Here is a 22,753-nt window from a genome sequence, read left to right on the forward strand (position 1 = left end):
TCAGTGAATAAAAGGGTTACGTGGGATTTATGAGAAACCAAAAGGAATAAATGTCAGTGCACCTCCCAGCTTGAGAAAGAAAACATTAGCATAACCAGAAGCCCCAGGCTCTGTCCCCAGACCCCTTCACTCCTCCCGGTCGTATCTGGACCGTTTACCACCATCTAGACCTTGCTCTGTGCCCCTGCCTCAGAGATGGGTGTCCCAGATGACGTGGAACCTTGGTTGTGGTGGCCTGCCTTCTGAATTCCCTCCACCATGAAGCAGAGCTGGTGCCGGGCCACACAAGTGACACAGAGCCTGAGGTGAATGTGTGGGCACATGTCTACTATCTTGGCTGCCGCTGACAGGCTGGTTTCAGACCCAGCGCACACGCGAGTCCACAGCAGGCTCCAGGCACACACAGGGGCCTTCGGCACAGACACAGCCCAGAGCCCAGAATCCCACTCTGCTGTCCGTCTCGGGTGCTTCCCGGTGGACAGACACGTGAGCTCAGACCTGTGCTGTCCAAATTCTCTACCCCATCCCCAGCCTCGAGGCCCAGCAGGCTGTCCTGGTCCTCTCTGCTCCCCCTGCCCCGCTGCCTGCCCTGGCCTGTTGGCCCCATAGCTAAAGTCACAGTTTGAATCTCAGTGGGGTCTGCATCATTGGACACCGTTTCCTGGGCACTGCCATGTGCCAGCACAGCCGGGGGTGCAGCCGGGAGCAAGACAGGTGTTTGGAGCTTTCAGCTGCCCCGTCCCCCCGCCCCGCCCTGCCCAGGTGGGGCTCGGCGGGGGGGCTCCATGCTCTGGCACCTGTAACCCTAGTTACAGGTCTGTTCAACTCTTCCGTTCCTTCCTGAGTCAGTTTTGGTAGATTGTTTCTGGGAGTTTGGACGTGGACATTTTTGAAGAATCCAGACGAGGCATTTTGCTGAACGGCCCTCAGCTTGGATGCCTGGTTGGATGCCCTCTTTATGGGACCATCTTCTTTCCTCTGATGTGTGGCCTTTAGTGAAACTCTCTTTGGAGGAAATTCCCTCCGTTTTTTGTTTATCCGAAAATGTCTCAAATTCTCCCCTCTTTCTGAAGGATGGTCTTCCTAGGAGCACGAACTTAGATGAGCCGTCAAAGGGCTGCCCTCTGCCCTTTGACCTGGGCAGTCTGCTCCATCCAACCGTGGCTGCCTTGTGTGAGCGTCCGTTTCCTATTGCTGCTGTGATGAATTACCACAGAGTCAGAGGCTTAAAGCATCGCGATTTAGAATTTCACAGTGTCGGAGCCGAGAAGTCAGAAGTGGGTGCGACTGGGCAGAAATCTGGGTGTCGGAAGCTGCCTTCCTTGCCCGAGGCTCTGGAGGAGAACCTGCAGGCCTTACGTTCCTCGGTCCGGCGCCTTCCTTCTTTAACACCAGCAGTGACTGGTTGGTCCTCCTCCCACTGTCCTGACGCCCACTCTTCTGCCTCCTCTTCCGCAGCTGAGGAGCCTTGTGCCCACCTTGGCCACCTGGACCAGGACACTCTTCCCATCTAAGGTCAGCGAATTAGCAGCCTTAACTCTGTTGCGTTGATTCCCCTTTGCCGTGAAACAGCTCATTCTCAGGTTCTAGGGACTGAACCCTAGAACCTGAGAATGGTGATCTGAGTTGTATCCTCTGGCTGCTATTAACTTCTCCATCTTCTATGGTTTTTCTTTGGTAAGTTTAGGTGTGTATTCTTTCACTTTAACTTTTTATTAAAGTGTTATATGCACAAGAAAAATACACACGTGTGTGCACTTGGAAGAATTGTTGACGAATTGGACACATCTGTGTCCCCAGCACAAGTCCCCCAGGGGTCACTTTTCCAAGTCAGGATAGTGGCAACCCTTGGGGGCTTTGGGGAGCCCCATTTTTTGTTCTGGGTGCTGGTGTACATAAGAATGGAATTGTTGGGTCGTAGGACATAGGTGTGGTTTTCTTTTTACTTATCCTACTTAGAAAACATTGTCTATTGAATGTATAGATTTGTGTCCTATGAAAAACTCTCAGCCACTATTTGTAAAATATTGCTTCTCCCCTCACTGTCCTCTACAACTGGATGTATGATGTTAGGTCTTTTCACTCCTCCATTTCTTTCTATCTATCTATCTGTTTATTTATTTAACATCTTTATTGGAGTATAATTGCTTTACAATGGTGTGTTAATTTCTGCTTTATAACAGAGTGAATCAGCTATACATATACATATATCCCCACATCTCTTCCCTCTTGCATCTCCCTCCCTCCCACCCTCCCTATCCCACCCCTCTAGGTGGTCACAAAGCACCGAGCTGATCTCCCTGTGCTATGTGGCTGCTTCCCACTAGCTCTCGGTTTTACATTTGGTAGTGTATATATGTCCACGCCACTCTCTCACTTTGTCCGAGCTTACCCTTCCCCGTCCCCGTGTCCTCAAGTCCATTCTCTAGAAGGTCTATGTCTTTTTTCCCATCCTGCCCCTAGGTTCTTCATAACCTTTTTTTTTTTTTTACATTCCATATATATGTGTTAGCATACGGTATTTGTTTTTCTCTTTCTGACTTACTTCACTCTGTATGACAGACTCTAGGTCCATCCACCTCACTACAAATAACTCAATTTCGTTTCTTTTTATGGCTGAGTAATATTCCATTATATATATGTGCCATATCTTCTTTATCCATTCATCTGTCAGTGGACACTTAGGTTGCTTCCATGTCCTGGCTATTGTAAATAGAGCTGCAATGAACATTTTGGTACATGACTCTTCTTGAATTATGGTTTTCTCAGGGTATATGCCCAGTAGTGGGATTGCTGGGTCATATGGTAGTTCTATTTTTAGTTTTTTAAGGAACCTCCATACTGTTCTCCATAGTGGCTGTATCAATTTACATTCCCACCAACAGTGCAGGAGGGTTCCCTTTTCTCCACACCCTCTCCAGCATTTATTGTTTGTAGTTTTTTTGATGATGGCCATTCTGACTGGTGTGAGGTGATACCTCATTGTAGTTTTGATTTGCATTTCTCTTAATGATTAGTGATGTTGAGCATCCTTCCTCCTCCATTTCTTAACCTCTCTTTCATTACTTCCGACTTCTTTTCTGTCTATGGCACATTCTGCCAGTGAGTTTTTCTTTTGACATTGGCTTTTTATTTTCCAGAATTCTGTTCAGTTCATCCTGTCTGATCATTTTTGATAGCTTCTTGTTGCTTGTCCTTTTTTAAATTTCCATCTTTTAGTTAAGTAAACATTTCATAATATTTATCCTTAGTTTGTGTCTGATAATTCCAGTATCTGAGGTTCCTACAGGATCTAATTCTGTTGTTCTGGCTTCTTCTGACTCTCATAGGTGGTCCTTTTCCACATATATTGCAGTGATCTTTAATTGTGAGCTCATGCTTACGTGATGTTTATCTCTGGGAATCCTGGGAGCTGTAGTAGAGGGTACTCCCTGCAGAAAGGATGTGTTTTGCTTTTGCCAAGAGTTGGGAGCCTCTTAATCTGAGACCACTTTAACCTCTTCCAGGGAATTGGCCCAGTGCATGTATCCACGGTGTGGTTTCTCCACACAGGTGTAGGTGCTGGCCTCAGGGTAACCCCATTTTTGTGTTGCTTAATGCTCACGGCTTTGGTTTCAGCTTCCGGGTTTTTTTTGTTTGGGGACCCCTGGAGGTTTCCATTACCTTCTGTGAGGACATCACACACTAGATGATCGGCTTTGCTCTGGTTATTTGGTGAGTGTGGGCAGCTGGGGTGGAGCAACTGCCATCTTATTTGAGGTCCAGGAAGCTGGAGGCAGAATCCCCTGCCAACCACATACACATACACACCTGCCTTGAGTCCATTTGTTTTCCATCGTGGAGCCGGAATGACAGTTCAAAACACAGACCTCATTTGTGTCACTCCCCTGCTTGAAACCCTTTGCTGCTTTTAAAATTCCGTTGACTTCTATGTCTTTGTTTTTCTCTCTAGTTCCTCATGAGGAAAAATGAAGTGGTACTTATGCTTATGAAGGACATACTTATGCTTGACATTATAAGAATAATACATAAACATATGAGGTCATGTGGCTTTGAGTAGTTTTAGATTGAAAAGAAGCTAATGCCAGGTAGAGACCTGTTTAGGGGAATAAATGTCCGCAAGACCAACATGTGTTAAGGATAGACTCTCTGGGCAGCAGGCGTGGGTTTCAGGCTGCCTCCCCGTGATCTTTACTGGTCAGTTGCTCGTGTGTCACACATAGATGGGGTTACCTTCCCAGGGAGACTCTAAGGGCATTGGAAGCCAGGGGGACTCTGGGCAGGCTTGGTCCCAGCAGCCACTGTCGGTACTTGCTTTCCCCCCTGAAGGCTCTATGTTGCATCAGGTCGTCCTCTGTCCACTGACACGGGCATCGTCCCAGGCTCCTCCTGGTACTGACCTCAGGGTGTAGGATGGCGGCACTCTTCCCTTGGGATCCGGCCTCCCCAGTCCTTGTGTTCCTCAGCTTTGTGCTGGAGTCCACTGGGTGGAGGGGTTGGCCACTCTCCTTGCAATGACCTCGCGAGGACTCACCCAGCATCTTGCACTGGTGCCAGCCATGGGCACACTCACATTTCAGTGGAGGTTATAAGATGCAGGAACAGGCCAGCTGTGAACACGAAGAACCAAGGTGCTGAATATACCAAGGAGTTGATTGTGTGGCCGTTTTAGCTAAGAAAGCTTTGTCTTCTATAGCTTATCTCTTGGGAGATGCAAACCAGAGCAGGTTAACACAGGATACAGGAAAGCGAAGGAAATGGTGTCCTGTGCCCTCATCTAGGGAAGGGGAAGCGTGGCTGCAGGGTCACTGCAAGACTGGAGTGCGTGGGGGTGACCAGCTTCTGGAGTTCCCACTCTTCTTCCTTTCTTAAATTTCTCATGCAGAATCAAGTTGGATAGGCTTTCTGAAGAAAACACGTTTTTGAAACATGAGCTGGCGAGGATCCAGCAAGAGCTTGACGCTGCAGAAAGGACAGAGGCTGCACAGAGGTAAGGGCCGTCTCACGGTCCCACCCCGACCCGGGTCCCTGACAGGGCTTGCTCTTCGTAGAGAAAGCTTAGAAGGCGTTGCTGTAGAAAGTGGGACGTGTGCACAGATAACCCGCATTCCAGGAGAGCCGTGCTGCCCTCTGACCAGCCTTGCCAGGCCCAGCGGGGCTTGGGCCTCCTTGCAGATGTCAGCAGCCACCTTCCTTCCTGAGCTCCTGGCTCGCAGAAGTAGGAGGTGCCAGGTCAGCGCCACCGCCGCCAGCTCCATCACAGGCCCGTGTGCCTCTGACGCTGCTCTGCAAGCACTGCTCACCCTGCAGAAATACTCCCTGCTCAGGGCTCGGGGGGGGGCATCAAACATTCTCGTAGGGGCGGGAGATACTCTTGCAGCCTTTCTCGGCAAGTGGAATCTGTTTGTTCTTGTCCTGATAATGGTTTCAGGTGTGCTTTTCTCCGAGGTTCATTCCTGGTCTGTCGATTTCAGTGAGTCAGAGTCGGGTCGGGGGCCTGAGCACTGAGCCAGGAAGGGGGGGTGGGGGGGTGGTGTGTGTGTGTGTGTGTGTGTGTGTTGCGGTGGAGGCTCGGGATTGCCTGTCAGTGGATTTCTGCTTTCACCATCAGAGCCTCATCCGAGGATGGTTTGTTTGGCTTCTTTTTTTTAATGACGTTCAAGATGAGCTCGGCTCTAAACTGCCAAGAACGCGGTGTTGATTTGATTAAAGTGCCTGATGATGAAAGCCTGGGATCCAAAGTGGATGGTCAATAAGCGATCGCTGTTACGTTACAGCAGTTCTGAAATCTGCAAGATGTTCCCCTCCAGGAACCACTTTTCCCTAAGTTTGGTGCTGGGACCCCTTTGACCTCAGATGTCAGTGAATGTGAGCCTGTGTTGGTGTTTATGCTGCTGGGTGTGAAGAGCAGTCGTGTGTGCTAGAGAGAGAGTAACGTGTGTGACTGAGGAGCGTCACGGAGGGTTTGTTCTTACAGTGCTGTCAGGGTTCCTCTGCTTCCAAAGCTAGGATCCGATTGGACCAGCAGCAGCAATAGCGTAGGACAGTGACGGAGCAGTGGCTGTAGGGTACCAGGAGCAGGTGTACAAATCCAAGCCACCAAGGTGACCGTGAGCAATGAGTGGTCGGTGATACTGTTAACTTTGCTTCTTCAACAGGAAGGAAGTTGAGGTTTTAAAGAGAGAGAAGGAAAAGGCCTGCTCTGAGATGGAAGAGCTCTGCACACAGGTGAAGTATTGACACCTGGCATGAAGCTGATGCCACCCTCCCTTTTCCATTATTTTGAAATAATTTCAAGCTTACAACAAGGAAGCACAGAACTTTGTTAGGAAAGATTTGAGAGTGAGTTGCTGACCCATCAGCCCTCTCCCACCCCAAATTAGGAAATCAGTGTGACTATGAAACTGCCCCATTAGCCGGCCCAGGACCTCGTGTGGCTTCAGTCCACCTGTCCTTGTTGTTAGGACCTGGCGCTTTTGAAGGTTACAAGTGGTTGTTTCGGTGTATCTGGTGCTTCCCTGTGATTGGATTCAGATTATGTGTGAATATCCCCAAAGTGATGCTGTGTCCTTCTCATCCCATCCAGTCTGGGGACACAAGCATTAGTGACATCAACTTAGATTCTTGGTCAGGTGGTGTTGGTCAGGCTTCTCCACAAAGTTACTTTCCCCTTGGTAATTACTGAATATTTTATGGGGAAATGCTTTGATATATGTGAATATCCTGTTCTTCATCAAACTCTCACCCCCTTGTTTTAGCATCCTCTGTTTCTTGGTGGAGTCAGTTATTACTGTGATGGTGGCCAGTTGGTGACTAATCCCAGCTTCCTTTTATATTTGTTAATTGGTGTTCTAGTGTAAGGAAGAGCTTTTTCTTCTCTCCATTTATTTATTTATTTTCATTTATTTATTTTACTTATTTATTCTTGGCTGCATTGGGTCTTTGTTGCTGCACAGGGGATTTCTCTTGTTGTGGCGAGCGGGGGCTACTCTTCGTTGTGGTGCGCGGGCTTCTCATTGTGGTGGCTTCTCTTGTGGAGGAGCACAGGCTCTAGAGCACAGGCTCAGTAGTTGTGGCACATGGGCTCAGTAGTTGTGGCTCGCAGGCTCCAGAGCACAGGCTCAGTAGTTGTGGCGCACAGGCTTAGTTGCTCCACGGCACGTGGGATCTTCCCGGACCAGGGCTCGAACCTGTGTCCCCTGCATTGGCAGGCGGATTCTCAACCACTGCACCACCAGGGAAGCCCTCCATTTATTTATTCATCATTATGTTACTATCATAGATTCCTGTTTTATTCAATGGGTTATTAATATGTTACCATCAGTATTTATTTTCACGCTCAGTTTGTCCCAGATTTGGCGAATAAGAGCCCCCTCGGGGTGACTTCTGGGTCCTCCTGACAGGTCCTGGCCATTCTTTGCGCACTTCCTCGCTTTCTGGTGCCCCACGATATTCCAGGTTCATCTACAACTTCCCTGCCCCAGTCCTGGAAGCAGTCATTTCTCCAAGGAGCCCTTGGTGACGTTTAGTTCCGGATGGTATTTAGAGACCAAGATCTGGGTACTAGGAGTGCTCACGGCTCCTGGGGCATCGCTATGTCCAGGTGCATTTAGTGCATAGCGCTAGGGAGTGTATACGTATGTTCATCATGCTCACCTGCACATGGTTTCAGGTATATTTATTTATGTATCTCCCCACGGAAAACCATGAATTCAAACTGTTATCTGCAATTCCAACATCACAGGGATAATTCTAGTTTTCTCCCTTTCCATAACTCTTGCCTCTAGCAATGAAAAACGTGGTTTCCTCATCTTCCATAGATTTACTTAACTCTTTGATTCATCCCTTTACCCTGCGGGTAGATGCCCTGTCTCCCTCAGCACTGACCTCCACACTGGTCTCCCTTTGCCCCATAAGTAAATGCCTTCTGTACTTGGTCTCACTTACTGGCTTTTGGACTGAAGAAGCACAGAAGCTGGGATGTGTCATTCTTGGTTTTGTTTTTTAATTCTTTTTTTAGTTGAAATTAGTATTGATAATTGCAGACTCCCAGGTGGTTATAAGAAGTATATTACAGGGCTTCCCTGGTGGCGCAGTGGTTGAGAGTCCGCCTGCCGATGCAGGGGACACGGGTTCGTGCCCCGGTCCGGGAAGATCCCACATGCCGTGGAGTGGCTGGGCCCGTGAGCCATGGCTGCTGAGCCTGCGCGTCTGGAGCCTGTGCTCCGCAACGGGAGAGGCCACGGCAGTGAGAGGCCCCCGCGTACTGCAAAAAAAAAAAAAAAAGAAGAAGTATATTACAGAGAAATACACTTTGTCCAGTTTCTTCCAGTTGTAACATTTTATGGAACTATAGTATAATATATCTGTGTTAGTTTGCTAGGGCTGCCATAACAAAGTACCACAGAGTGAGTGGCTTATACAACAGAAGTTTATTTCCTCATAGTTCTCGAGGTTAGAAGTCCAATATCAGGGCAGGGCTGGTTCCTCCTGAGGCCTCTCTCCTTGGCTTGTATACAGCTGTCCTCTCCCTGTGTCCTCACGTGGTCGTCCCTCGGACGTGTCTGTGTCCTCACCTCTTATTAGGACACCATCATATTGGACTCATATGACCTCATTTTACCTTAATCACCTCGTTCAAGACCCCATCTCCAAATACAGTCACTCTGAGGTATTGGGGGTTTGGGCTTCCACATGTGCATTGGCAGGGATCAGCCCATAATGAATATCAACAACCAAGATGTCGACCTTGATACATACACTCCATGCGCCTTACTCGGGCTTCCCCAGTTTTACTTGTGTACTCGTGTGTGTGTCAAGTTCTGTGCAGTTTTATCCCCTGTGTACGTTCGTGTCTCCACGACCATAGTCCAGACACTGAACAGCTCCAGCTGCACAGGATCCTTCACGTTGTTCTTTCATAGCCACACCCACCGCCTTCCTGCCCACCTACCCCAGCCCCCAACCCTGGAAAACCTCTAACTGCCCTTCATTTGCAAAATTGTGTCATTTCAAAATGTGATACAAAAGGAAGACAGAAGGCGAACTCTGGGGTTGCTTTTTCTCGCATATCATAATTCCCGGCTGTGTGTCCCCGGTTAGCTTCCTCCTGTCGCTGGACACTATTCCAAGGCATTGATGTCCCACAGCTTGTTCTGTTTTGTTTCTTAATATTTATTTCTTTATTTGGCTGCGCCTGGTCTTAGCTGCGGCATGTGGGATCTTCGTTGTGGCCTGCGGGATCTAGTTCCCTGACCAGGGATCGAACCCGGGCCCTTGGGAGCATGGAGTCTTAACCGCTGGACCACCAGGGAAGTCACCCACAGCTTGTTTTAACGCTCACCTTTTATTGTTATTTATTTATTTTTTTGTGATACGCGGGCCTCTCACCATTGTGGCCTCTCCCGTTGTGGAGCACAGGCTCCGGATGCACAGGCTCAGCGGCCATGGCTCACCGGCCCAGCCGCTCCGCGGCATGTGGGATCTTCCCGGACCGGGGCATGAACCCGTGTCCCCTGCATCGGCAGGCGGACTCTCAACCACTGCGCCACCAGGGAAGCCTAACGCTCACCTTTTAAAGGACGGCTGGGCTGATTCCAGTTTGGGGCTGTCACAGAGGTGCCGTGAACATTCTCAGCCGGGTCTTTGTGTGGTTATAGGTTTTCATTTCATGGGATAAATGCCCAGGAGAGCAGTTGCTGAGTTGTATGGTAGTTACGTGTTTAGTTTTATAAGAAATTGCCCAACTGTTATCCAGAGTGGCTGTAACAGTTTCCGTTCCTGCCAGCAATGTGTGCTTGATCCAGTTTCCCCACATCCTTGTCCACACTTGTGTTGTCACTCTTTTATTTTAGCCACTCTGATAGGTGTGTGCTGAGTCAGAAAGGTCAGAGGGGGCTGCAGTTGGGTATCCCCTTCCCCACGCTGGTTCTGATCTGGTGAAAAGGCCGTTTCCCTTGAGGGCAGGAGAACAGAACGCTCTGTGTACTTCAAAATGGTCACTGTCTTAGTCTGCTCAGGCTCCATACAGAATGCCACAGACAGGTGGTCTAAACCACAGGAGTTTATTGCCTCATGGTTCTTGAGGCCGGAAGTCCAAGATCAAGGCAAGGCTGACTTGGTTCTGGTAAGGCTCTTCCGGGTTTGCAGATGATGCCCTCTCACTGTGTCTTCTCATAAAGTCACTGTCCTATCAGATTAGGACCCCACCTCGTGAGCACATGTAACCTTAATTACCTGCTGCAAGCCCTGTCTCCAGACACAGCCAAGAGTTTGTGGACACAGTTCCGTCCACAGTAGCCACTTTGTTTCGGGCTCCAGCCATCAGCTCCTGGTGAGCTGTGCCTCTCTTTGCCCGTGTCTCCAGTTTTCAGGGCATTGATCTGCCCTGTGACCTCAGTTCTCTGATGGGTCTCAGAAGAGTGGTTGGGTTTTCAGTTACTCAGCTTTTTCTTGTTGGGAGGTTGGGAGTGATGACTTCCAAGCTGTTTACAGGCCAGACCAGAGGCCAGAAACAGTGTTTTGTTTTTCACATGGGATTCTGCGTGTTCACTGTCAGGACATAGAAGTAGAGTGGATTTTCACCTGCCAACCTTGTGTCCTGACACCTTGCTGAGCTCTTACTCTTTCTGGGAGTGTTTTTATTTATTTTTAATTTTTATTATTATTGTTATTATTATTATTTTGGCTGTATTGGGTCTTCGTTGCTATGCGTGAGCTTTCTCTAGTTGTGGCGAGCGGGGGCTACTCTTCGTTGCGTGTGTGGGCTTCTCAATGCGGTGGCTTCTCTTGTTGCAGAACACAGGCTGTAGGTGCACGGGCTTCAGTAGTTGCAGCCCGTGGGCTCTGTAGTTGCGGCACGCGGGCTTGAGTACACGGGCTTCAGTAGTTGCGGCACGTGGGCTCTAGGGCGCGCGGGCTTCAGTAGTTGTGGCTCACGGGCTTTAGAGCGCAGGCTCAGTAGTTGTGGCTTGTGGGCTCTAGAGAGCAGGCTCGGTAGTTGTTGTGCACGGGCTTGGTTGCTCCTCGGCATGTGGGATCTTCCCGGCCCGGGGATCGAACCCGAGTCCCTTGCGTCGGCTGGTGGATTCTTTTTTTTTCACAGAATAAAACACTGCTTTTACATGGGTCTCAATCTGAAATCCACAAATGCTACTAAGTCAGTTCTTAAATGTTTTAATTTGTTTCAAAGTTAAACCCAAGCCACACTGACTTCATAGGAAATCCACTGAGGAGTGTTTTTCTGGGCTGAACACCTCTTTCCCTTTAGCCTCCCCCAGCAGAGCACGGACGTGTTAATTACTGCTGTCCACCACTGTACCAAGATCACCCGAACTGTGTGTGTAGTGTTCCGAATGTTCTTAGTTATACCCTAATTTCACTAACTGCAAAAGATTTTCTGGGATAACCTGTCACATGAATTCTTTGGCTACTTTTGAAGTCCAAAGAACTCTTAAATGATTCTCCTTTGTGGGGATGGGTGGTATGTTATAGGCGTTAGCAACTAGCACCTGGGGCTGTGCTGATCCCATCTGGCATCACTGGGAGACAACCAGAGAATCATATGATGCAACAGCCAACTAAGTGACTCAAAACTAAAGGTTAAATTTAAAGAAAAAACTAATTTAGAGAAAAAAAGGTAATCCTAGAGGAACTCGTTCTAAGCAATCAATCATTATGCCTGTGTGTGTGTGTGTGTGTGTGTGTGTGTGGAAGGCACAACCAGATGGATTCAGTGAAGCCTGGCAGGTGGATTCTTAACCACTGCACCACCAGGGAAGTCCTCTGGGAGTGTTTTTGTCACCTCTGGCTTCTCAGACCTCTGCTGTCCCCTGGAGAGACCCATAGCTCTCGCCCCAGCCTGCTTCTTCCTGCGCCTGGCTTTTGTGGTGGGAACACCCGGCCCTGGGGAGACAGTGACGCGCCCACCAGCTATGCTGGTGCGTGGACACCGCCCTGAGGCACGGAGGGCTGCAGACCCTCGGCCTCCAGAGCGGCTGCTGGGGAAAAGCAGATGAGCGAAACGTGGTTTGTGTGAAGGTGTGTGACACCCGGTTGGAAATAACGAACTTCCGTGTGTCACCTGCTGGCTGCTGTTTCATCCCAGGCAGCACAGCCCAGGGTCCAGCATCCGCTGCCTGCAAAGTGGGCGATTTTATCAGTGTGCTCCCCCCACCGGGAGCCTCAGTTTTTGTGATTAATGACAATGATTTGAGAATCACGTGCCTCAAGTATAACGAGGGTTTTTTTTTCCCTTCAAATTGCTTAAGATAATGTTAGAAATAACCGTGGGAGAAACAAGAAAACCATGCCAGTTCTCCAGAGCAGTGGTTGGGTGTTGATGCGCTGTGAGCCCCTCTGGTGCCCAGGCTGCTGCTTCTTGGATGGACCAGAGTTCATCCTCTGCCCCGTGGCCAGAGAGCCCATCACTCTGGGGATGCTGAGCTCCTCACCCACTAGTTTCTAGTAGTAACCCCGCCCCGCTAGCTGTGATGACCAAAATGGCCTCCAGACATTGCCAAGAGTCCCTCTGGGAGCAAGAGTGTCCCTGGTTGAGAACCACGGGAATGCTGTTGGTTTAAAAAAATAACTTTTTCATCTGTGTTTTATCCCTTTTTGTTCTAGAGTCAGAAATGCAAGGATGAATTGTCCCAGCTCAACCACAGGGTCCTGCAGCTGGGAGAGGAGGCCTCTACCCACCAGGCCCAGAGCAAGAAGAATCACATCACTGTTCAGCTGCTGACACAGAGACTGGAGGAGGCGGCGTGCCGGGAGGAGCTGCAGGTGAGTGGCCGGCGGGGCAGGGAGGGGCAGACAGGCTGGCCTAAAACAGATGAGGAACAGCCCTGATGTGCCTGGAGGTAAAGGGAGGGACTTAACAAGCAAGCCCTGAAAATATGTGGACTTCAGCAGCTTTTACAAAGCCTCGTATCTAGAAAAAGTAGTAGAAAGGGATTAAATCCTGATGATAGGAGAGTAAGTTGGTACAACCTCTCTGGAGGACAATATGGCAAAATATACATCAAGAGCATCAAGAACGTCCGTGCACTCTGGCTTCATGGTTCTGCTAGTGGGAACTTTACTGAGCATTGTGTAAGGACTTAGGTGGAAGTATTTTCATTGCTGTGGTATTTATAATAGCAAAACAGAATTGGAATCAGCTTTGAATCATCAACAGTATTGAATTAGTCAGTAAATGATGGTGCAGCCATTAAAAACCATGTTTTTGAAAAGTATTTAACAGCCAAGATATAATAAGAGGGGGAAAGCACAGCATACGTCTTAGTGACAGAAGCCCGTGCGTGTGGAGGGAGGGCCAGGAGATACAGCAGAACGTCGGGTGTGGGCCTCGGGCTGCTGGGATCATGGATGAGTTGAATTTTGTAATTTTTGCTTTTCTGAAGTTTCTGCATTAAACGTGTATCACATTGCTAAGATACTTCTTATACTTGTGAAATTGATTTTTAAAAAACAGGATAACCAAATCCAAAAACTTGAACTTGAACTTGAACACGTGACTCAGGAACGGCAGAGCCTGAGACTGGCACAGTCACAGCTGAGAGAGGCCCTCGAAGAGAGTCGGGACCAGGTGGGTGTGCGCGGTGGTCCCGGCCCGGGAGGGGTCAGCCTTGCCTCTGACAGCCTGGCTAGGACTAGTCCAGCCAGGGGCATCGTTGGTCTGCGTCAGATCACCCGGCTAGTTGGGCACCTGCCAGGCCCAGGACTGAGTCAGGCTCAGTCCAGGGTCGGGTTGAACTCGAGTGAGCCACGTGAAGAGCTGTGCCTGTTCCTCACGAGGGGAGGAGGCCATAGCAGTGCCTCCAGGTGTGCCCTCTACAGATGGAGGGGCCAGGGAACGTGGCAGGTGGCCTCTGAGGTCCAGGCCAACAGGGCAGAGCAGCCCCCGAGGTGACCCAGCTCCGCGCCCCCAGTGGAGCCCAGGTGTCACATACCTGTGGGTGTTCCACCCGCTTTCCTGCCGCAGCATTTGTCCAGCACGCACCAGGCTCGGGAGGCAGGGAGTTCGCGGTGTGGGACACACAGATGTGAGCAGAGTGGGCCCAGGAGGGACGGCGGGTGCCTGACAGCGTGAGGTTCAGGGACACGGGGCTGGTTCTTCTGAGGAGCTCGAGCAGGAGAAGGGAGGTGACGGGGTGAGGTGCCCTGAGGGCCACGGGCCCAGTGTGGACTCAGACCTGGGGTGTGCTTGGAGGGCCAGGGTACAGCAGCGGGAAAAGGGCCGTGGGAGAGGGTCTCTAACCCGCACGTCTCTGCCCAGCCTTTGTACCAGGTTCCCCAGCTGGCCCCTGGCCTGACTCCTGGACTTGGCCGTGGTCACCTGGTGTGAACAGTCATTCCTCAGATGGCCCGGGGCTGCAGAGGGGTCAGTCTGGGTGTGGGACCCCCCACCGGGGCCTTACGAGGTGCTGTCAGGCTCCTGTGGGCTCAGCCCCCCGCTGTAAGCAGGCACTTTCCCCGAGGTGCCGCCACGTACTGGGGGCTCCCTTCTCTGTTTTTAGTGCAAGAGGAACCTTGAGAAATTGCCTGGACTAGATTGAGCTTTCGAGGCTAAGGAGTCAGATCCGTCTGCTGGCAGGAGGGCTGGGCTGCCAGAGGTTTCCGTGCCCGCTGGGATGCCCAACGTTCAGCCGCCGTCACAGGCAGGAGATACTGCACTTAAGCAGGCTGCTGTGACATGAGCTGGCGTCCCCTTTTGTGATTTAGACGAGGACCCCCATGAAACACACCTGGATGAAAGTATGGAGAAGGGAAGTAAGGAGCTTCCAGGGCACCTAGGGACCCTCTGGGTGTGCGGAGGTGAGGTGCACACAGAGCCACGGGGGAGGGCGGGAGTGGCCACCGGTGCACCATGAGTGGTTTCAAGGTCAGAGGTCCAGCAGGGGAGCCAGGCGTCCAAGAGGGCACTTACAGGGGTGCCATGGACTGGGGCACCCGCACCGGCCTCTCCACGGCATGGGGTTCTCGTGGTGCAGCAACCAGGCACCCCCAGAAGAGCATACAGGTGGCTGGGCTTCTGAGGCCGGTGCCCAGGAGTTCTGAATATCACTTCCCCACATTCTGCCGGTCCAGCTTGGATTCAGGGCAGGAGGGGCTGCTGTCTGAGGGGCTCACTGCCCCGCCCCGGCATCCAGAACGCGGAGGCCTTGGCTTCCTGGCTGCAGTGGCCCCACTGCTCTCCTGGGGACGTCCCCCTTCTCACGTGGCAGTTGAGCAGGGCTCTCCGGAGGCAGCCTAGCCTCCACCCGCACCTCACTTCACAAGGAGGGGGCTCGGGGCACTCAGTTGGGCGGTGCTGATGTACCACCCAGCCAAGGGGAGAGCAGGCGGCGTGGAACCTGGGCAGGGGGTGTGAAGAGCCCTTTTGGGTGGGCGGGGGCTCAGACACGGGCCAGAGTGACTGCAGAGTGACCGTCTGAATCTCGAAAGGCGGGAGGAGGCTACATCTGGTGGAGAGTGTGTGAGCACTGTCCTCCCCTCTCTTCATCCCAAAGAGCATGGTAGCTGCCCTGCTGGACCCGTGTGTACGGGTGTGTCTCTGGGGGGGACCCGTCCTGGAGAACCGCCTGGGGTGGCCCCTCAGACACGCAGTGACACGGGACAGTGAGGGACGTGGGGCTGCGGGCTCACAGCCTCGCTCCTGCCTGGCGTGGCCGGCGCCCTCCTCTGCAACCTGCCCTCGGCAGGAGCCCTGGCAGAGTTGTTGCCTCTCCTGTCTGTGGGGTCTCAGAGGGAAGTTCTGTGTGTTCCAGACGAAGCCGCCGGAGTCCAAGTGATATAAGTGGTGTTGAGATCTGGCCTCCCAGGTGGTCCGTCAGGGGAAGTGGCCAGGCTCTGGACAGCTTGGTACCAACGACCCAGTGGGTTCTGTGCCCAGGGAGCGGGTGCTGAGGTCCATCCACACCTGCTCCCAGCCCCTCGCTGATCACTGCGTAGCCCACCTCTGGGACCCCGGCCGCAGCCAGGTGTCAGGAGCGTGAACTCTTCACTTAGAGGAAGGCTGCCGTACACAGCTGGCGTGGGTCACAGTATGAAAGGAATTACACCCCAGTAATGTACCCGGAAGGTAAACATGACAGAAGGTTACGTAACCCGGCGGGAGGTCACGTGGAGGATTACAGGCAGGGCTTCCTGGCTCTCACTGTGCAGAAGCGCCAACAGCTGAATGGAGTTTGGGCGTCAGAATTTAGCTAAACGGGCTCTTTAGGAATCGTGGGTTTGGCTGCAGACACGTCCCTTGTGGGGTGACCTTAAAGGTAGGGATGCAGTCTTCTGTGTCTGGTAGTGACCCGGTAGCTCTGGGCAGTCACCCCAACGTTGGGTGCCTTCTCCCCGGGCAGCTGTACGGGGCCACCATGAGGCTGAGGCTGGCCCGGTCCCGGCACGCCCACGCGGTCCAGCAGCTGCAGGAGCAGATGGAGCAGCTGGTGCCTCGGGGCCGCGTGGCTGAGCTGCAGCAGCTGCTGGAAGGGGAGCGGCAGGCGGCTCGGCAGCTCCAGGAGGAACGGGTAAGTGAGGACAGGGGCCCGAGGGCCGGCCGAGGGTGACGGGGAGGGTCCGGTTGGTTCTCTGGTGACTTAGCCAAAAGCTGCCCAGGTGCCCAGGGGAAGATGGCCCCGCAGATGTCCCACTACGTGAGGACTGGTTTATGGAAGCTATGGGACCCAACTTTCCCTGAGAACTGGGGGGCGTTGAGTAGCTGACCCAGAAGGCCCCCCAGTCTGTCTTCCGGGCTGCACGTGTCTGCAGCCAGCCACACGGCCACACACACGGTCCCTGCTTCCAGGCCTGAAAGATGGTGATAGAGGGGCCGCGAGGGAGGCGATGGGCAGGGTCCCTGCCTGTGTAGCCCTGTGAGAGTACAGGCAGGTGCAAAGGTCCTGAGGTGGGCTGTGCTTGGCATGTTTAAAGGTAGCCAGGGCATGGGGGGCGGTTGGACGTCAGCGCAGTGACAGCACAGACTTGGGGAGCCCGGCTGTGTGCCAGGTGCTGCCCTTAGGCGTCTAGACACATAGAAGCAGAGTCGCTGCCTCAAAGGGCAGCAGGACAGTGGCTCAGAGCACGCACGCAGGGATCTGGATCCTGGCTGCACCACCCCAGCCGAGTGACCTCAGGCCAGTTAACCTCTCTGTGCTTCCGTTTCTGTCAACTTCTGGTGGCAGCGGTTCCCACCTCAAAGCAGCCTCTCAGGCACCAGAGAGTGAGCACCTTAAAGTATAAGCCTGCGGGGCACATCTTGTTCCTCAGAGATCGTGAGGTGGGGGTGGGGGGGCCAGAGGGTGAGGCACCTTCACGAGGGAGGAACTGGCGCAAGCCTGCAAAGGTGGGTGAAATTCGACGTTTGTAAAACAAGTTCTAACGAAGAATAGCCTTTCAGCATTATGCAAAAACATTATGCTGGAGAGACAGCTAAGCTGCGAGAGATTATTGACACAACAAAGAAAGTTAGTCAGAAATCCTTTAGAAAGGCTAACGTGTTTGGGGAAACTCACCTTTGAGTCATTTAGGACTCAAAGGACAAATCCTAGCACAAAGCAGTCTGCTGATCTGCTTAGACTACAATGAGAAATGCAGCTTTATGGCTTGTGAGACATTTCTAACCATCCCTCTACGGATGAAAGGTTATCCACACGCTCAGATTTGCACACTTCAGCTAATTTCCATTCTAAAGTAAATAAACCCGCGATGATTCTTTTTAAAATGTACAGTGTTCGTCTCTAACCTCCTTTTGTGCAGGAAGCACATGAAAAACAGCTGAAAGCCGCAGAAGAGCGGGTGGAGGAGGTGGAAATGATTTTGAAGAACGTGGAAGCGCTCCTCCAAGAGAAAGTGTGTGAGCTGAAGGAGCAGGTGAGTGAGGACGCCTCGTCTGGGCGTTCAAGTGGCTGATCAGGGAGACGTAGCCCAAGAGAACCCCATGTCCTGTGGAATCGCTGAGAGGGGGAGAGGAGAGAGAGAGAGGCCATTGCTGCCCTAAAAGTTCTACTTGGAGCTACAGGAAATGAAGCATGAGAATCTGTAGAAATACTTTTCTTACACAGCAGTCAAGTATGGCTCACCTGCGGCATCCGGAGCTGCAGGTCCCCGGGCAGCGTCACTCTGTGCAGGCCACCCACTCCTGACCACCCCCGCATCTCTGCAGCCCCTCCCCTGCCAGCACTGCCATCCTCCCACCCTCTCTGTCCCTGGTCCTCACGTTCCTTCCCAGCAGTCAGACTCGGTGACTCCCCCAGTCACTCCTGGCAAATCCTCAACCCAAACCCCAGGTGAATCCTGAGGCTCCTGCACGTGGAGGTGCCAGGGTGGCCGGGGAGCTGTCCCAACTACACCCTCGCCCCCACTGCCCTCTCCGGTGGGCCCTTTCCCTCCTGTCTCTGACCTCCAGCACCTCTCCCCTCAGCTGTGCTCTGTGCTTGTTTCACTGGAACACCAGAAGTGCCCAAAGAAATGCATGTGCCTGTGTCCCCTCCCCGCCACCCCAGCCCCCCCCTCCTCTGGAGCCTTGTCTCAACACCACCCTCCAGAGCCCTGGTCCTACCCTCTCTGCTCCTCTTTACGGGAGTCCCTTCAGAGCTGTCTGTGCACTCACCTGCCTGCCCAAGTCCAAAACCGTGGCGTCCTGACGGACCCCTTCCCATCTCATCCTGGATACAGAGCCCCCAGCTCTTGGGTCCTAACAGCTGGTGTCCTTGTTTCCTTTGATGTGCTTTCAGCGGCAACAGTCACCTTCAAATGTGACGGAGGTGTTGGCCCTCCTCCGCTCAGAAACCTCCAGTGTTTCCACATCCCTGAGTAAAAGGCAGCTTTTACAGTGGCCTTCAAGGTTCTGCAGGACCTATTCCCCTCCCCTTGGGCCCCTGCCCAGCCAGCATGGCAGCTCTGACTTCCTCACAGGCCTCCTGGCCATTCCTGTCATCCCCACGTGCCAGCTCTGCGTGGAATGTTCACGCCAGACAGCCTCACTGACTTACCTGGTGCTTTATTCAGATCTCCGTCCAAATGTCAACAGAGAAGCCCTCTCTGTTCACCTCAGTCTCAGCTGTGTGTCCCCTCCTGGGTTTTCTGTTAGCAGGTCCCACCACCCGACACTGGTCCACCACCAGTCCCACCATCCAACACTGCGTGCTTGGTTCTGGTCTGTCTCCTTCCATTGGAATACACGCCCTGTGAGAGCAGGGCTGTTGCCAGGGCAGCACCTGGCCAACGGAGCTGCTCAGTTAACTACTTGAGTGAACGTATTTAGTGCTGACTCACGAAGCGCAAATCTGGGACCCCTGTGTCTTAGCATCCTGACTAGTGTGGCCTGTGTTCCCATCACTGAAGCCCCTACAGCTGCTGTGTGTGTGGTGACCACAGTGCCTCATTGTGTCCTGGGTGACGGGATGGGCCTGCAGAGCACACTGAGATGAGCCAAACATTTTGGGTACTCTTGACAATTTCCTTTCTTTTTGAGGCCTACAGATTTTGGTCTGTCTTCATTTTATGGTAAAAATCAATTTGTGCAAAATTGGCTTAAGTTTTCTCTACCACATAGTTCATCAGATTCTCAATTTCCTCTCTCCCGCCAGGATAACAAAAATTGTCATTACATCCAATATTTGTTTCCAATTTGTTAAGAATCCCCAAACTGTGGTTTGAACAACGTGGAAGACTGGGAGGGGCAAGCTGGTAGCGTGGCATTTCTGCATTAGATTCACAGTGCAGTGTGGCTTTCTCCCCTGTCCAGTTTGAAAAGAATACACGATCTGATTTGCTGGTCAAGGAGCTCTATGTGGAAAATGCTCACCTAATGAAAGCGCTTCAGGTCACTGAAGAGAAGCAACGAGGTGCTGAGAAAAAGTCCCGATTCTTGGAAGAAAGAGTTAGAGCTCTCAACAAACTACTCAGTAAGATCGCTTCAGCATCTCTCTCTGTGTAGACTGCTTTTCTCCCTGGAGTTCATTTTGAAAGAACATCTTTTCAAAGTAAACCACTGTGATGCCATAACTTCTATGGCTCATTGGCCGCACACCCCTGGACAGATGAGGATAATGACCCTCTGTTCGCCCCACAAGCATTTAATGAAGGTCGACTATGTGCCAGATGCTGGGGAAACAGACATGTTGGAAAAGACTATATATTTTTTTAGTGGTCCCTAGGTAAAATTCCTAAATTTGCTGCTTACTAGTGAAACAGGTTATGGGGGCCCTCAGCAAGGTAAATGGTAAAATAGTTTTGATGTTTTACTTCTGACCTTGGCTACAGAGACTAAAATGCAAAGTCAGGGCTCTGCAGTTCTGCCATTTCACTGTTGCTGCTCTGGTTGAGTCACTGGCATTCTCCATAGTGGGTGGATACAGACACTCCAGAAATGCTTCACTGCCTGTGACTGTCAACTGGCGATGAGGGATAGAGGAGGGGAAGCCCCTTTGTCGGGGTCAGCTCCACTGCAGGGATGTTTGGACAGTGCTCGTTATTTTAGGGCTGTGGACTCAGGGAGGATGGTTTCTATTGTGAATGCAATCTTTTCCTCACTGAAGTGTCATCACACTGGAAAGTATATTATATGTAAAAAAAAAAAAAAAAGTATAGTTTTATATCCAAAATATACATAAATTATGGCCATTTGGTTTATCAGAATAAACTACTGTAATATGAAGAGTCACTGTATTTGCAATAAAAGTCCTTTTCTATTCAAATTGATTTCTAAGTGTTTTTTTGTTGTTATTTATTTTTGGCTGTGTTGGGTCTTCATTGCTGCGCTTGGGCTTTCTCTAGTTGTGTCGAGCAGGGGCTACTCTTCATTGCGGTGAGTGGGCTTCTCACTGTGGTGGCTTCTCTTGTTGCGGAGCACGGGCTCTAGGCTCTCGGGCTTCAGTAGTGGTGGCGCACGGGCTTAGCTGCTCTGCGGCACGTGGGATCTTCCCAGACCGGGGCTCGAACCTGTGTCTTCTGCGTTGGCAGGCAGATTCTTAACCACTGCGCCACCAGGGAAGCCCCTAAGTATTTTTTAAACTATAAAATATTTCAAAGATATAGAAAAACAGTTTCATAAGAAACATTCATATGTATTACATAAATATTCAGATGTATTAAAAACATTGTTATGGGATTCCCTGGTGGCGCAGTGGTTGAGAGTCCACCTGCCGATGCAGGGGACACGGGTTCGTGCCCCGGTCCGGGAAGATCCCACATGCCGCAGAGCGGCTGGGCCGTGAGCCATGGCCACTGAGCCTGCGCGTCCGGAGCCTGTGCTCCACAACAGGAGAGGCCACAACAGTGAGAGGCCAGCGTACCGCAAAAAAAAAAAAACATTGTTACAACATTTTGGATAAAAGCGCAGTCCCTGTTCTATTGCATTCAACCTTCCTGGAGGCAACTGCTGTCCTGAAGCTGTTGCACCTCCCCACTATCTATCTGTACAGTCACTGTACATGCTTGAATGAGAAAAACCTTAAACCACTGGAAAAGATGGGAAGATCAGATCCTGGACAGGAGGACTCAACACCATCAAGTGGGTTCTTCTGTCCATGCACCTGTGGTCAATTAATCTATGACAAAGGAGGCAAGGATACACTGGGGAAAAGTGGTGCTGAGAAAACTGGACAGCTACATGTAAGAGAATGAAATTAGGACGCTCTCTAACACCATACACAAAAATAAACTCAAAACGGATCAAAGACCTAAATGTAAGGCCAGAGAGTAAAAACTCTTAGAGGAAAACACAGGCAGAACACTCTTAGGGAATTCCCTGGTGGTCCAGTGGTTAAGACTTAGCTCTTTCACTGCCATGGGCCCTGGGCTCGATCCCTGGTCAGGGAACTAAGATCCCACAAGCAGCACAACACAGCCAAAAAATAAATTAAAAAAACAAAACAAAACAACGCTCTTTGACATAAATCGCAGCGATATCTTTTTTGATCCACTTCCTAGAGTAATGAAAATAAAAACAAAAATAAACAAATGGGACCTAATTAAACTTAAAAAGCTTTTGCACAGCAAAGGAAACTTTAAAACAAAAAGACAACCCACAGAAAGGGAGAAAATATTTGCAAACAAAGCGACCAACAAGGGATAATCTCCAAAATACACAAACAGCTCATGCAGCTGTATGTCAAAAAAAACACAACCCAATCAAGAAATGGGCAAAAGATCTAAACAGACATTTTTCCAAAGAAGATATACAGATGGCCAAAAAGCAAATGAAAAGATGTTTAACATCACTAATTATCAGAGAAATGCAAATCAAAACTACAGTGAGGTATCGCCTCACACTAGTCACAATGGCCAACATCAAAAAGTCCACAAATGATAAATGCTGGTGAAGGTGTGGAAAAAAAGGAACCCTCCCACACTGTTGGTAGGACTGTAAATTGGTACAAGCCTATGGAGAATAGTACAGAGGTTCCTTAAAAAACTGAAAGTAGAACTACCATATGATCTAGCAATCACACTCCTGGGCATATATCCAGAGAAAACCATAATTTGAAAAGATACATGCACCCCAACACAGCACTATTTACAATAGCCAGGACAGGGAAGCAACCTAAATGTCCATCAACAGAGGAATGGATAAAGAAGATGTGGTACATATATACAATGGTATATTAGCCATAAAAAAGAACAAATAATGCCGTTTGCAGCAACAAGGTTGGACCTAGAGATTATTATACAAAGTGAAGTAAGTCAGACAGAAACACAAACATTATATGATATTCATATGTGGAATCTAATTTTAAAAAAATGATACAAATTC

At 50.7% G+C, this 22,753-nt stretch overlaps 1 protein-coding gene across 2 annotated transcripts in view; it reads left to right on the forward strand.

Moving 5' to 3' along the window:
• NINL (ninein like) overlaps positions 1–20,677 on the forward strand; it is a 112,836-nt gene extending 92,159 nt beyond the window's left edge. The window contains exons 17-23 of one of the 2 annotated variants that reach the window (XM_082645702.1): positions 4,886–4,990; positions 6,159–6,228; positions 12,625–12,783; positions 13,475–13,588; positions 16,359–16,526; positions 17,755–17,868; positions 19,745–20,677. In XM_082645702.1, coding sequence (XP_082501828.1) covers positions 4,886–4,990; positions 6,159–6,228; positions 12,625–12,783; positions 13,475–13,588; positions 16,359–16,526; positions 17,755–17,868; positions 19,745–19,936 — 922 coding nt within the window. In that variant the 3' untranslated portion in view covers positions 19,937–20,677. Of the gene's footprint in view, positions 1–4,885; positions 4,991–6,158; positions 6,229–12,624; positions 12,784–13,474; positions 13,589–16,358; positions 16,527–17,754; positions 17,869–18,731; positions 19,383–19,744 lie in introns of those variants that run through there. The other variant, XM_082645701.1, reaches the window with a different exon arrangement.
• Positions 20,678–22,753: the final 2,076 nt, after the last annotated feature.

This window comes from Mesoplodon mirus (assembly GCF_964341445.2).
Source record: "Mesoplodon mirus genome assembly, chromosome: 15".
In the NCBI taxonomy this organism is placed as follows: Eukaryota; Metazoa; Chordata; class Mammalia; order Artiodactyla; family Ziphiidae; genus Mesoplodon; species Mesoplodon mirus.